General features: G+C 35.9%; 2 protein-coding genes across 3 annotated transcripts; one reads left to right on the top strand and one right to left on the bottom strand.

Annotated features, from left to right (window-relative positions):
- Positions 1-7100: 7100 nt before the first annotated feature.
- On the top strand, positions 7101-11556 carry LOC132170249 (uncharacterized membrane protein At1g16860). Its single transcript, XM_059581152.1, has 4 exons — positions 7101-8009; positions 10199-10354; positions 10447-10658; positions 10844-11556. The coding sequence occupies exons 1-4, from the start codon at positions 7278-7280 to the stop codon at positions 11034-11036; spliced, it is 1293 nt and encodes a 430-aa protein (XP_059437135.1). The 5' UTR covers positions 7101-7277; the 3' UTR covers positions 11037-11556.
- A 232-nt stretch (positions 11557-11788) lies between these two features.
- Positions 11789-15255, bottom strand: LOC132170250 (tropinone reductase-like 3). Of its 2 annotated transcripts, XM_059581154.1 has the most exons (6): positions 14966-15255; positions 13973-14089; positions 13346-13480; positions 12702-12827; positions 12490-12591; positions 11789-12382 (listed from the first exon to the last, which is right to left on the bottom strand). In XM_059581154.1, the coding sequence occupies exons 1-6, from the start codon at positions 15104-15106 to the stop codon at positions 12233-12235; spliced, it is 771 nt and encodes a 256-aa protein (XP_059437137.1). In that variant the 5' UTR covers positions 15107-15255; the 3' UTR covers positions 11789-12232. The 2 variants fall into 2 exon arrangements, with proteins under 2 accessions (XP_059437137.1, XP_059437138.1); XM_059581155.1 differs by lacking the exon at positions 13973-14089.
- Positions 15256-15459: the final 204 nt, after the last annotated feature.

The following is a 15459-nucleotide window of genomic DNA, read 5'->3' as shown; positions in this document are numbered from 1 at the left end:
TCTTTATAGTATCACATTTGAAAGCATAACTAGTTGATGCCATCAACTTCAGCCCTCCCTAACAGGAGGTGGGGTATCTGATCTGAAAGGGAGATTTGCATTGGAATATCTATGTAAACCGACGAATTCCTTATTATTAGAAATTCGGACTGCCTATCTATCTGAACCCATATGTATGCAACTCTTTCCTACCATTAATGATAGTGGTTCAATGGCTCAAGAAAGTTCCCAAATAGTCGGGGCATGTATTAGGGTGCGTGTTCGAATCTCCGTAAAGGAGAATCCTCACATAAGCCTAATTAGTATTAGCCATCTTGGATTCCAATTGATGCCTTGATAGGGCTGGGTCAAGCTATGGCTCAGTCAGACTTGAAAGAGCGCTTACAGTTCCCACTGTTTAGGCCCCTCCTGTGCGGCTCCCAACGGGTAGGTGCTACTATGGTCACGCACAGGTAGAATAGCCACAATTAGTCTCCCCGGCCTACCCTTTTTGTTAAAAAAAAAAAAAAAAAAAAAAAAAAAAAAAACTCTTTTCTCGTAGACCGACTTAATTTTTGTAAAATTTGATCAGTTTAATAACAAGGGTCTCAATCCACTAAAAAAGAGGCTAGAAAAATCAATTTGATTGATCTCTTCCAGCCACGAGTTTGTCACATTGTGTGTGAATGAAGTCAAATAAGGCACCCACCTTCATTAACATGAATAGTCACCACACACTAAGCATGCCATAGTTTTGGATAGCAAGACACAAACCTAGTGTCAAGTCGGTTTTCTTGTGACACTTACAACTTGATTTATCTACCAATCAAACATACAAAATACGGTGGTCATCTTTTAATGCTATGTGATAACTTGGTCGGTTGATCGATGAAGCATTAATTAAATAATAAAATCTATCTTTTCTATCGGTTTGAGATGAGATAGATGGTAATTAAGAGTAATGCTAGGAACTATGTTTTTATCCTCCTAAAGCTGATGTGGCTTTTAAAATTGCCATTAAATTTTAGATAAATCATACTTGAATTTTGATCCAATGGTGATTTTGAAAATTACATCAGGTTTAAGAGGATAAAAATAGAATAAAAAGATGGTTCCTAATATTACTTGGTAATTTAACATTACATGAAGAACAAAAAAAATTACTAATTTAACATAATATCATAATCAAATTCTTGAGTTCGTGTTGTTTGGTCCAACTCGTGTGAGAAGTGTTCAAGTATTTAATAACCAAGTACGTTATCTCTGATCAAAATTCTTGCGAACATGAATTTATTTTAAAGACAAAGGCACAAAAGATGGGATTTTGGAAAACGTACATATAACATACATCTTCAAATTAGCACTTGATTTGTAATATTTTGATGTTAGAATATTAATTAAAGGAAAAAATATAAAAAAGCCCCCCAAACTACTAGTCATTTGTAATATAGCTTTTCAATGTTCAAAATGTATTAAAGTAGCCCTCGACCTACCAAAATGTATCAAAAAGGCCACCTATTTTTTTATATTCCTATAATACCCATATTCTTTTAACAAATAAAATAATAAAATAATTGTAAAAAAACCAATAGACAAATAAATATATATATATTAGAATAAATAAATAATTAGTCATTGTAGTTGGCATAAATTACAAATTGCTTCATATAGAATTAAAGTAAAATTAATTTGATAGTTTGATGGGTTACTTTAGTACTTTTTTTTTTTGGAATATCTCAAGAACCGTACCTTTGATTTTATTTTAATACGGCATGAAGTAATTTGTAATTTAGGCCAACTATAGTGACTAATTATTTATTATTTATTCCAAAAAACTATTTTTTTTGTCGCCCATTGGTTTTCTTGTATTTTTAAAAAAGTATTATTTATTTATTTATTTACAATTATTTTATTATTTTATTTGTTAAAAGACTATGAATATTATAGAAATATAAAAAAAAATAAGTGGCATTTTTGATACATTTTGAAAGTTTGGGGACTACTTTAGTATCTTTTAAACATTGAGGAATTATATTACAAATGGCTAATAGTTTGAGGGGTTTTTTTATATTTTTTTCCCTTGCATGCCAAACGTTTGCTGCATGTTTGCAGCTTATGAAAGCAAAAGATCACCCACCATCCTCTCCTTTGGAAAAGATCCGAAAGCGACAGGAAATGTATTAAAGTTTCAAAAGCAATTCGAAGGGAGCCTCTTACACTCATCATATGGACCATTTATATAATATAAGTAATAATTAATCAAGTTCAAAGGTGTTTCCTTAGTAGGATCTCAAGCAACTCTTTATGTCATTGTTTGAGTCCCATCCTTTGATAGTTTGATGATCAATCCATTTTATAAAAAGAGTGCTCCCCCTTTTCGTAAATAAGTTCCATATATACCTTTGGCCCATTTAAGCATTCTATTAATTTCCCCATGCACTCATTAACAGTCACCTTCACACATGCAATCTCTATATTACGAATTGACTAAACTTATGATTATATAAGTCAATTAGTTATGATGATCAGTCCAAGTTATCAATTTAGTAGACCCATTTGGAGATTAGGTTAAAATAATATCCCATTTAGCCCTAGAGAGAGAGAAAGAAGACTAGGGTACGCCAATGATTAGGTTGGTGGCCGGGTGGTCTTTATTAACTAAGAAACATGTGCTACAAAAAACATGATTATTTCCATTTTTAAGTGAAGTTAAGACGATTTATCGACGGGTAAAATTAAAATTGTAAAGGACTTTCTAAAATTTTGGGAGGAGATTGCCTCTAACCCAAAGACAAAAGGTGGTTCCGCTCCTGATTTCATGATTTAGATTTTGTTTGTTGCATTGAATGGTGTATGCGATGTCGTATCGTTTATAAATTTTGAATGATGTTACAAATATACACCATAAAAAATATAAAATTTAGTTAGAACGTATAAAATGAATTATTTCGGATTGTAATTCGGGTTACATCGGGCGTTTATTGGCAAATTTTAGAGTGGTGGGCGTTGATAAAACAAGCTTTAAATCTTAAAGAACAAAAAGAAAGATGCAAAGGTAGCTATCAAGGAGACGTAATTTTCAATTTTCAAATGAAGAGAAGCAAACAAGAATCCTTTTGCAAAAAAAGAGAGAGGCTTTAGAACAAGCAAATTCTGCCCCACGAACAATCTAATGACGACAATACCCATGTAAAGTTTATAAGATTTTTGAAGTCCCAATGGGATAATCCACAAAGCAAAGCACTTTAGCTTCCGATAAAATCATCCTGCTCTTTCCTTTTCATAAACATGAAAATTCCTAAGTCCACGGACAACCTCAAATTTTAGCTTCAAAGTTCCAACCATGGACAACCTATCATGCTTGTCAAATTATAGTCGACAATTTGTTACACGACATGCAAATTCAATACAAAATTAATGGATTCGAGTTAAGAGGTTTGACACTTTTAATTAAATTGATCGAGTTATGACTGACGTATATAACTCATGTCTTAACACGATCCAAACCTTATGCACAAACATAAATTGTCACTCATTTTTTTTAAATTGTTCTAAACTCCTTGGTAATGATCCTTGCCCTTGGCTACACTCACCTGATATCAGATCGCATCATTAATCTCATATGTACTTAGAGTGCTAACCTCTTTTCAAAATGTGCAAACCCTCGCCCTTATCTTTTTTGTATCGAAAATTAGCAACAATTGGAGACATTAGGCAGACTCTAGTGATAGATTCCGGCGAACTTTAGCGGTGGCAAAGAATGAATTTCAAAAAAGAACACGTGCGAGAAAGATAAGCTTAAATTCAAAAAATAGTTTGCCGTTTAAAAAACGATAATTTTCAATCGTACTAAACACTGAAAATTAGAAGAAACGTATTAATTGATAGCAGACTAAAAAAAAAAAAAAAAACTAGCTCAGTGGTAGTTGGGACAGCTGTCTGCAATCTTGCATTATTGTTGTCAAACATATACTTCACAATTATATGTACATTGTGACTTTTTTTAAAAAGAAAAAAATTATAAGTACTTTGACCCTTGGGCCGACAAAAAGCATTTTTCTTATGGGTAAGCTTAGGTTTCATTAATTTAATAGAAGATAGATACCCATAGGACCCAACAAGTTTTCCACAATTGATACGGTGTTAAATAAATAAATAACCAAAAAAAAAAAAAAAAAAGAAGCTAGATAAATTACTTGATCCAGTAACTTTTTGGCATACCAATTAAGAAACGACTTATAGTTTCTTCTAAATTAGATTTAGTATATGAAAAAAACAAAAAACAAAATACTTTTTTACATGTTCAAATAACAGGTAAGAAGTAGGGTAGAATGTTTAGGTTAAACGGATTCATGACATAAACAAGAATTAACACAAACTCAACACGTGAACCCATTTTGCGAGCCCTAAGGCACACCAAAAGATTTGGTTGAGACGCTAAAACTCATGTAAGCTTGCCAATTCAACCTTATGTGACCCATTGACATGCTTTGCTCCACGTAGTAATTAGTAAATCATTAGAAGATACTTCAAATAGATTTTAGTGCGAAATCGGCCTAATAAATAATATTAATACATTATTTTTTTGTCAGGATAAACAGTTTAATGGCAATTTAGTGGAATTTATATTTTACAAAATTCAGCTTATCACTTGACTTATCCCATGAGATTTTGTATATTATAAACACTTACATGAGCTTTTAACATCCTACTTGAGCTATTTTTTTATTTTATTTAAAAAAATAAAAAATAAAATGATTAAAGTAAAGAATAATAATTTGATTTATTACTGTTTGTCTGTACAAGGAAATATCAAATATTCCCCCACTTGGGGAGGCATCAATTTCACCACCGATCTTCTGGAAGAGCGGATTGCCAACATTGCCCTCCTGAGTATCCAATAACCTATTGACTGAGAAGTGTCAAAAAAGGGTCCGCCGACAGGGAGGGATCCTATGAAATTTATCCATCTTTGTCCTATATGCATCTGTTTGCCCTTGCCATCCACAAGTTAAAATTCATATTTTTTTTTTTATATTTTAAGTTGATCGAGACATTTGCTTTTTGATAACTCAGGCCTGATTGGCTCGATCACCGTCAGATTTGATGAAACAGAAGGGGCCCATTCTCATAATCGGTAGAGCATTTGATGTGGATTGTAGATCTACCACTCGTTTTACCAGTGAAAAAAATAAAAATGATTGGGTCCCATTTACAACCCAGATTCAATTGAAGGCTGTCGGATTTTATATATCCTCAACGGTCTGATTAGTAGATCCCATCGTTATGCAGAATGTAACACAATGTAGTTGCCAGAAATAAAGAAAAATACAATATAAAAGATTTATCTGGCCAGCAGATCTAGGCTGTAGGTCCATCAACCCACAACACTAACCTCCTAATGGGACCAATCGGATGACTTCGACCATGACACATGATAAAAGAAGAATAACTAGTTTTGAGTGAGGATAAAATTCCCACAAGTCTCTTCTTCTTCTTCTCTTTCAAAAAAAAATAACAATTGTTAAAGAATAGGGAAAATTACAGTTTATCCCTTCAAAGTTGGTAGTGTTTTTCAATTCAAATATCAAAGTTTTAATTTTTGCAATCCACCCTCACAAAGTTTCAATTTTTTTCAATTCGACCAATATCATCCCAAAATTCTCATATTATCCCTGACTTTTATTTTTATTTTTTTATTTTTTATGAAAACGAAAACAAATTTGGGGGTGCAAAAATAATCAGATGACCAAAGAGCCACCCGAATTTTTTTTTTTTAATTTTATAAAAAATAAAAAAATAAAAATTAGGGGCAATATGGGAAGTTTTGGATAAAATTGGTCAAATTGCAAAAATTTGAAACTTTGGGGGGTGGATTGCAAAAATTGAAACTTTGGTATTCGAATTGAAAAACACTGTAAACTTTGATAGGGGTAAACTGTAATTTTTCCTAAAGAATATTAACAATATATTCCATTAAGTTGCATATTGAAAATTAAAATCTATATATAATTTATTATTATAAATAATAATTATAATTTTAAGAATCCTAATTTGATAAGTTTTGACTGCCATTACTTCATTAGAGATGTGTACTTGCTTTGTTATTGAATAATTTATAAATGGGAATAATTTGGAAACTTAAGACTAATTATAACATTTAGTAAGATCGAGACTAGTTCGAATCTCCCTTTCATTTTTTTCTTTTTTTGTGCGAACATTTTTTCTTTAAAAAAAAAAACTACAACATTTACTAAGGTGACAGTCAAGTCGCAGACTCTTTAAAATCCATTAAACCACCATTTAATGTTAAAAAATTATTAAAATGCTTCTTAATGTAAGATATGTTATCAAATTACTCCCTCAATACATACATATATCGTTAGAGTTTTAAACGGAGAAAGGTAAGATGTAGGTTCGTGGCCACGTTAAAACCAATCACTTTCAACCACTTTCCTACGAAGAAAGTAGTTAAGTTACCGCCCATCAAACAAGACGTGAGTGGACGAACCACCACACTTTACCCTTAGGTGGTGGTCATGGAATGGTTCTAACTATTTTCAAAGGTTTAATTGTGTAGTTAAGTGACTTTTTAAGTACTAATTTTTCTTAGGATTTCATTTTCCCTTTAAATTATATGTTTGAATTTAAGTTTTTTGATGGGACATTTTTAAATGACAAGACATGTTGAAGATGATATCATGAAGTTGACTGCCGCATATCAAATCACCATGCACTTTCTCAAGGACCTCTATATTAATATTTTCTACAAAACATTGACAATATAAATAAAAGAAATTATAAATTAGATATGGGAGAATTAGTGAGATTTTATGTTTGTTTATGAGTTTTCGGTAGTATTTTTTTTTATTTTTTTATTAAAAAATTTATGAAATGATATAAAAGATAAAATCATATTTTGTATTTTATGGCAAAAAGAAAAAAATTATAACAAACATTTCGAAAATCCGTACTGTTTTTTGTTTTTTTTTTTTAATGAAAATTAGTGAGAGATGATGGACAAAAAGGTAAATTGACTCACTCACTCAGTCACTCACTCGCCAGTCACCAAAACAACTAATCAGCCCCCCAGAGCGGAACTGATCGGTAACGAACACTGTGCCGCAATATCAAGACAGGGATACAAGCGTCATTTTATCAAAATCCCAGTCCCATTTCCGCCATTTCATCCCCCAACTTCCCACCATCACCTCCCTTTCACCTCCTCTACCTACACACACACACACACACTCTCTCTCTTTCTCAACTCTCTCTCTCAGCTATCTCTGTGTACAGAAATGGGCAGCCGAACGACGTCGCACCAGCTGAGCGGTGGGCTCTACGTGTCAGGCAGACCGGAGCAGCAGTCCAAGGAGCGACCGCTCACAATGGCGTCACGCGCCATGCCGTACACTGGCGGTGACGTTAAGAAGTCCGGTGAGCTCGGCAAAATGTTCGACATCCATCAATTCCTCGATCCATCATCCACTGGTCCTCCTCCTCCGAAGATATCCCGCCCCTCCTCCTCCTCATCCCACTCCCAGTCCCAGCACAACAGCGGATCCGTCCGATCCGGGCCCAACTCGGGCCCGATCCCCAAGAAATCCTCTGGCCCGATGCCTCTCCAGCCCACGGGTCTCATCACCTCCGGCCCCATCGGGTCCGGTCCGCTCGGAACCTCTACGGGCCGTCGGTCGGGGCACATGGAGCCGCCCGGGAAGGCCGTGTACGGGTCTGCGGTGACGAGCTTGGCGGGGGAGAAGAAGGTGCGGGCGATGAGGGTGCCGAAAGCGGCGGTGTGGGTGGTGGTGGTGGCAGTGGCGATGGGACTTCTGGTGGGCGCGTTCCTGATGGTGGCCGTGAAGAAGGCAGTGGTGCTGGTGGCGGTGGGGGGCGTGCTGGTGCTGGTGCTGGCGGCCGTGGCGTGGAATTGCGTGTGGGGGAGGAGAGGGTTGCTAGGGTTTGTGAGGGGGTACCCTGACGCGGAGCTCAGGGGTGCTATTGACGGACAGTACGTCAAGGTCACTGGGGTAATTTCACTCTCAGCACCTTTCTTTGTTGGAAATCTATTAACTCTTTTTGCTTAATTGAAATGAAGAGTAGCTGATCGTAATAATCGTTGTTCTAGTGTTTATTTCCGAGTCGTGATTAACGGATAGTGCTAGCTGGAAAAAAACAAAAAAATGGATTTTTTTTTTGAAATTGACATTTTGAATATTAGAATTCTGAATGAGGTTGAATGTGGAATTTTGATGAGTCTACTTTGACCCGGCTGGTTTTGATTGAGATTGACATTTTGGGTATCGTTCAGATTACGTACTTATCTATTTTATTTTATTTTGAATTATTTTGGATTTGTTGGGTTGATAAAAATGTTCACTAGGAAGGTGAACGAGGTTGTAGATAAAGTGTCCGTTTGGTTTGTTGGAGATTTGGTAAAATTGCGGTTCGGCCTTTAAAATCGTGCTAATGCTTTTTTAAGAACACACCCCTTGCTTGCTAAGCAAATTTGCCGTTTTTTTTTTTTTTTAAATGCACTCCCAAACAAAACACTCCAATTTTATTTAAAAACATGCGTTTGACCTGCAAAATTGTGGGGCCAAATGCACTCAAAGTGCAAACGAAATTGAGTATTTGTTCTTGGATGTGAATACTTTACTTGCACCTTGGATGGTGCGGTTTACTTTGCAAGATACAAACTTGTTGAAGGTTTGGGTCCATGTGACCCATAGGATTCAGCAAGCAAAGTTATCAAGAATAGTGGCCAGGTTGCATGTGCTAGTTAGTTAGGCTTTGCGAGGGACCATATTTTGCTTCTCTAGGGGTTAAAGGATATTGAATTCTGTAAGGGGACCGTGAACTCGGCTTTGGGAATGGGTTCTGGTAGTAATCTTTTACCTTGATATTTTTACTGCCCCGATGCATGTAAACTACTTGGACGCCTTTAAAGGCCGCTGGACCTTGCCAATTTCTTAGGATGCTCCCCAAGGCTGATTTCGAGATGAGCCTTTTTAGGTGATTACCAGTCAAATCCCGAGGCAGATGCATCTGGGGTCTTCAGTTTTTAAGTAGTCAAGCTGACACAATGTTTCAAATTTTGTTGGATGAGGGTGGAAGATATTGTTGAACATCCAGCTTCCTTATAAACTCTGGTTCGCTATTGAACTACACATTTCTTTTTCTTCTTTCTAATGTCATATATTGGGTAATCTCTTGGCTATTAATGTGGATGGTCTCTTTAATATTCATGTTGAATATATATATGCCAAATTCCTGGTTGAGATTTAAATGATTTTGGAGATTTAAGGGCATTGTTTTTTCGTTGGCTTGAAAATTGTTTGGGCTGGTGGCTAAGAAAAAGAGATACTGATGGGAAAAATATATTGAAGGTTTTAAAATCTCTTTATTGATAAACCTGGTTTCAAGGCCATGATAAAGCAGTTAGGTTGGTTGATAGAAGCAATGGCTGTAACACGCAGTTAAAGCAACAAATTTATGAGGAAGAGTTACAGTGAGTTGTATGAAAAATCTTGTTAAGAGTCTTGGTTTAGAGGCTGTTATTTAGCCTCATCATTAAATTTTACTGGATAGATGGAGGCTGAGTATTTATCAAAAAAGAAAGAAAGATGGAGGCTGAGATAGTCCAAGTGGCAGAAGAGTATTCTCTGAAGATGAAAAGAAGAAGAAGAAAAAAAAAATATTGGAGGTTTTTGATGGAGCTTTTACAGGCGAGTTTTATCACCACTGGCTATTTGGCGGCATCCACTTCCTCAGGCTATCCAAATGTTCCATTCTCTGATATTACGAAAGTGTTCTGCTCAAATAGGATCACTTTTGTGAAAGGGTTGACTCGCCTTTTGGAGTAATCTCCAACTTGAAGTGGAAGATTAGTTTTCAAAAGCATTTACAAGTGTTATGATGTAGTATGTAGTGCTTCTTGTTCTGATATATCTCTAAATTCATTTGTTACATCAGAATATATAAACTATTTTTGGAATTTTATTTGTTGTAGAGGTTCCTTATCAGACTTGCACAATTTGACTTATATTTGTTTCGATAACTAGATCCTTAAAGTCTTTGAAAGTGGGGAGGAGAGGGAAAAAAAAAAAAAAAGTGGAAAAATTCCGAAAGGATAATTGATCAGTTTTCCTGCACACTTTCATTTTTCTATACTTTTGATTTTCATCAGGAGTAATGTCATCTTTATCTCTTCATGTAGGTTGTAACCTGTGGCAGTATTCCTTTGGAGTCATCGTACCAGAGGATACCTAGGTGTGTATATGTTTCAACAGAGTTGTATGAATACAAAGGATTGGGTGGGAAATCTGCAAATCCGAAACACCGTTGCTTCTCGTGGGGATCCAGACACGCAGAGGTTAGTTTGTTGAACTAATTCTATTGATTTGCTCCATATAGTTTGAGAATCAAAGTTTGGTAAATGACAATTTAGTTTCTTCCGATGAACAGAAATATGTGGCTGATTTTTACATATCAGACTTCCAAACTGGGTTAAGAGCATTAGTAAAAGCAGGTTATGGGGCTAAGGTTGCTGCATTTGTCAAACCAACTACTGCAGTTGATGTATCAAAGGAAAACAGAGACTTGTCTCCAAGCTTTTTACGCTGGCTAGCTGACCGCAACCTCTCTAGTGATGACCGTGTAATGCGCCTCAAAGAAGGGTATGCCCCTAATTGTTCTGTTTCGAGTATTTTATCAATACCATGACTTCTCAATGTCATATTTGCAGGATTTTGCATATATATGTTTTGAGAACGGTAGATTCGAAGCTCATGATTTATTAAATTTTCAGTCTTCATTCCACTTGCAATTGAATGCTTCATAGAAGATGTTTGTTGTATATCAGGTATATCAAGGAAGGGAGCACTGTAAGTGTGATGGGGGTTGTTCGACGCCAAGAAAATGTGCTTATGATTGTTCCACCAGCAGAGCCTGTCTCAACAGGCTGCCAGTGGGTCCGTTGCCTCCTCCCAACCTATGTTGAAGGACTAATTTTGACGTGTGATGAGAGCCAAAATGCCGATGTGGTTCCTGTGTAAAAATTTTGAATTTCGTCTTTATGTTTCGATGATGTCGCAAGTAAAATACTGGAAGGGTGGAACTGATGGAAATATGCCACGCTGCCCGACCACTCTGTTCTTTCTGTCCAAATTTGTAAGTGTATGTAAATCACCATAGAAGATGCATAGCAAGAAGCTCAAAACCGTAATAGTTAATGAACTCTACATGGGAGGTTAAGACGCGGTGAGGATGCTGATGTGGAGATAATGGGGAAAAAGGATTTCCTATATCAAGAAGCTAGAAGATGGTGTATTGTGAAGATGCACATTTTGATTTGTGCTAATTTATTATGTACATAAGTCGTTGAGTTGCCCTAAGCGGTTCAAAATGTTTGCGACTCCCAGTTCTACCACGGAAATTAGAATTATCGGTATGTATGTTTTACTATCTGATTCTAAATTTGTTTTTATTTGATAGTGTGAATTGTTTATGAGAATCTCATCAATGTTCATATTCTTCTTTCCATTATATGTAAAGAGAGCTCCCCATTGTATTTCATTATCGTAGAATGTGCACTGTAGATGATATCGATGTTCGTTAATGAGTCCTGAATTTGGCTTGTAGGTGCCGTTGAAGTGGCCAAACCATCCCTAAACTGATTGTTAAGTGGTTTAGTCATCCCTTAATAAGCTATTAGGTTTTGTTGAACCATTTGCGTTGGTAGTTCGGCTACCTCCAATGACCACTTTTTTTTTTTAATGCTGTCGCAATATGGAATGGCAAGAGGAGATCATATAAACCCACACACAATGTATTTGTACTGACGTCTTTCAATTAATTCATGTCTTCCATATTCAAGTAAATTATCTGGTTACAATGTTGCATTTTGAATCAAATTTGGTACAGAAAACTTAAGAATTAGACAATGAATAACTCAAGCCATTGGCATTCAAAAGAAACTTGTGCTCATCAGCCGAGGCGTATACCACAATTTGAACGCAAGAAGTATAAGAATCTATACTCACTGATGTACCACAATTTTCTGTAGTCTTATGGGTGGAGCTTTTCACAATTCTGTACTTTGCTTCAACCTAATGCACAGGAATTAAAATAATTTAAAGGAAAACAAAGTAAATTATTTAACTTGTGAACTTACAGTTCTTGCATTCTAATTATCCCATTGAAAACAAGTAATTAAACCAATCGGGGGTTATTGAGATAAGAAGAAAGGGAACTAGAGTCTCGAGGGCGTCCCTCCCCCAACCACCAGAGTTTCTCCTGTTATATAAGCTGCATCATCAGACGCCAAAAACGCAGTAGCAGCAGCCATGTCTTGAGTGGTACCAAGCCTGTTAAGCAAAGACCTCCCCTCGATCTCCTGCTTCTGCAATAGATTAAACCCATATTTGATTAAGTGCAGTGATCAATGTTCACGATCTTCTCAAGGGGGGAAAAGTGCAGACAAGCAACTTGGGGTGAATATGAACTTACAGCAGATTCATTTTCTATAAGGGATGCGGCAAAGAACGTTGGCACAAAGCCCGGAGCAACACAGTTTACACGAGTGTCTGGGGCCATCTCAGCTGCGAGAGCCTAAATGAAGATCAAGAGAGAATAAGAGCACGAAAAGAAACCATTCATGATCTGAGAAGTTCTTGAATAAACAACTAATATAAAACAGGAATATGGGAACCAAGTCACACCTTGGTAAGCCCAAGAAGTGCTGTTTTAGTCACCGCATACATAGCCATGGAAGTTGGTGGTTGGTAGGCGGTGATAGAAGAGATTATAACCACCGACGATCCCTTCTGCAAGTAAGGAGCTGCATCCTGTAAAAATTAATGAAGTGAGTTTCAAAACCTTAAAAATCACACAAAAAATGTCAGCACATGAAGACCACAAAGAGAAGATCTACCAGCTGTGAAAAAAGTCTATGGAAAAGGTTAGCAAGGCCACCAAGTACTATAGACCACTGACAGAGTATCCATAAGAGCAAAAATATAGGTACCCGTAAAGGTGTAGCCTAGTGGTCAAAAGCCAGGTTTGGGATGAGCAGTAAATTCAGACATCTTAGGTTTGATTTCGCATTAAGAGTTTCCCTGGATTATGTAATATATGGTTTTGGCGGGTGAGGTCAAGTATCTGGGATTTGCTACCCAAGGGGTGGGTCTAAGGACCCTGCCTTGGTGAGGTGAGGTGAGGTTCCACGTCATAAAAAAGAAAAGAAAAAAGAGGCAGACATTGACGCTAGCCATATTATAGAAATCCAGTATGGATATGCCATGCTTGCCCCAAAATGGCATTCTGCCATTCTTACTTCCTACAATGAAGAACTCCAGAGAATTACCTTTAAAATAAGTATGGAGGATTTGACATTTATCTCCCACAATTTGTCCAGGACAGATTCTTTCATTTGCAAAATTGGATCAATAGACGGATTAGCAGCAGCATTGGATACAACCACATCTACTTTCCCATATCTCTGCATTAGTAAAGACAGATATGCTTAATTAAACATGAAAACTTGCCCTCCAAAGAAAAGTAAGCACACACGGCCAGATGTTGTGATCAAGAAAGCATGTATGTTAAAATATAGCAAGATGCTGTGATCATTATGGGAAGAACTTATAATTTAAAAAAGTGATTAGATTATAGATTTCACTAATATAGTATGATAGTTACTAAGCTTCAGCATGAAATAGCCACCCATTACTTATCATGAAACCAAAAGGTATTGGGAAATTAACCAAGTCCAGCTTTTGAACTTCTCTGACTTCCAAAGCAGAAAACCATATGCAAAAGATCAATTTGAGCCTTTCCTTCTTTTTATTTTTTTATTTTTTTTATTTATAAGTGAGCCTTTCATTTCTATACCAAATCAAAGCTAAAACTTTCTAAAGTTCCTATATATATATATATATCCTTTTTTCTGGGTGATTCGTACAAAGATCTACTATTCAACTTCATTTCTCACCTGAACAGTCTTGTCTATGAGGTTCTTCCTTTGTTCTGCACTAGACACATGACAAACGACACCCAACACTTCGATTCCTCGAGCTTTGAGTTTATCAACTGCCTCATCTACATTTTTCTGTAACAATTTCACCACAGAAAAAAAATCAACATAATATATCTATAACAAAACAATTCGAGACTTATTGCCTTGTTGCTAATATAAGTCAAGAAAAGACGAAAATCAAATTATTTGTTTATTTTTCCTACCATCCCAGATTTCATTTTTCTTTTTTCTATCTTGAGTTCTCTAGGCATTAAACTGTGGCCGAAAGAAAATCCAACTTGAAAGCAATTTGGAAAATACTTGTTGGAATAGTAATCAAATTATTAAACCAATCAATTTCTATTAGCTTAATCTTTTGAAATAAGTGGTATTTTAATATGGTATTAGAACAAAGGCATTGAATTCGAATATTGTCTCCATCATTTACCTCTCATTTTAATTAAATATTTCATATATTTAGCCTTACTTGTTAAGGGGGGAGTTTGAGCCTGTTAGAATATTTAATTAAATGAGTAAATCAATCATTTTCTATCCGCTTAAGTATTTGAGATAAATGGTAATTTAACAATACTCATTCTCACATATCGATCGCTTAAAATATTAATTCAATCATCTTAAATTCTTTAAATAAGTGATAATACTAATGATTACCCAAATCCCACCTTACCGTTCCTCTTACCAATTCCAGGCGAAATCAGCTCTAACTCTCCGTCCAAGTAAAAATGATACCAGCATTAGGTTCGTTGAGATAAAAATTCATTTTTTTCAAAACCGAAACAACATAATTCCTTTTACTGTTCTCAGATTTCAAAGCAATCAAACATATATTAGAAAAAAAAAAAAACCAACTTTGGCTAGAAAGAGAAACCCCAGATGAACTAGAGCGTAATTACACCAAAATATGAAGCAACAACCGAAAATTGAGAGGGAGAGAATACACCCACGAACCTGTTTGCGAGAAGAGACGACGACAGAGGCGCCTTCCAGGCCGAGCCGCTCGGCTATGCCGAAGCCAATACCCTGAGTCGAAGCCGTTACGATCGCCACCTTTCCTTCAAATCTCTTCCCAATTTTCATCGTCTTCTCCATTTTCCCGTCAAATCTGGTACCGAGTTCTATCTCAGAATCAGAAATAGGATTTGTCGTCGGATCTTTGTAAGCATTTCTTGGGAATCACAATCGATACGCTGCCGATGGAAGATATTTTGGATTGTTTCGATGGGACCGGAAGATTTCAATGCACGCGGTGTGCTTAAAATATTATTATTATTTTTACTATTTAAATATCATTTTAATAATATTTTAACACCAGCGTGCTCAAACACCCCGTGTGCTTAAAGATAATTACTTACTCGGAACGACAGCGTTATTGAGGGTTCATTTGCTAAACTATTTTGTTAACGAGTTCAGTTCAATACTGTAATAAAAATTAATTGATGTAA

This window comes from Corylus avellana, chromosome ca2 (assembly GCF_901000735.1).
Source record: "Corylus avellana chromosome ca2, CavTom2PMs-1.0".
Taxonomy (NCBI): Eukaryota; Viridiplantae; Streptophyta; class Magnoliopsida; order Fagales; family Betulaceae; genus Corylus; species Corylus avellana.
This window is presented reverse-complemented; position numbering and strand designations above follow the sequence as displayed.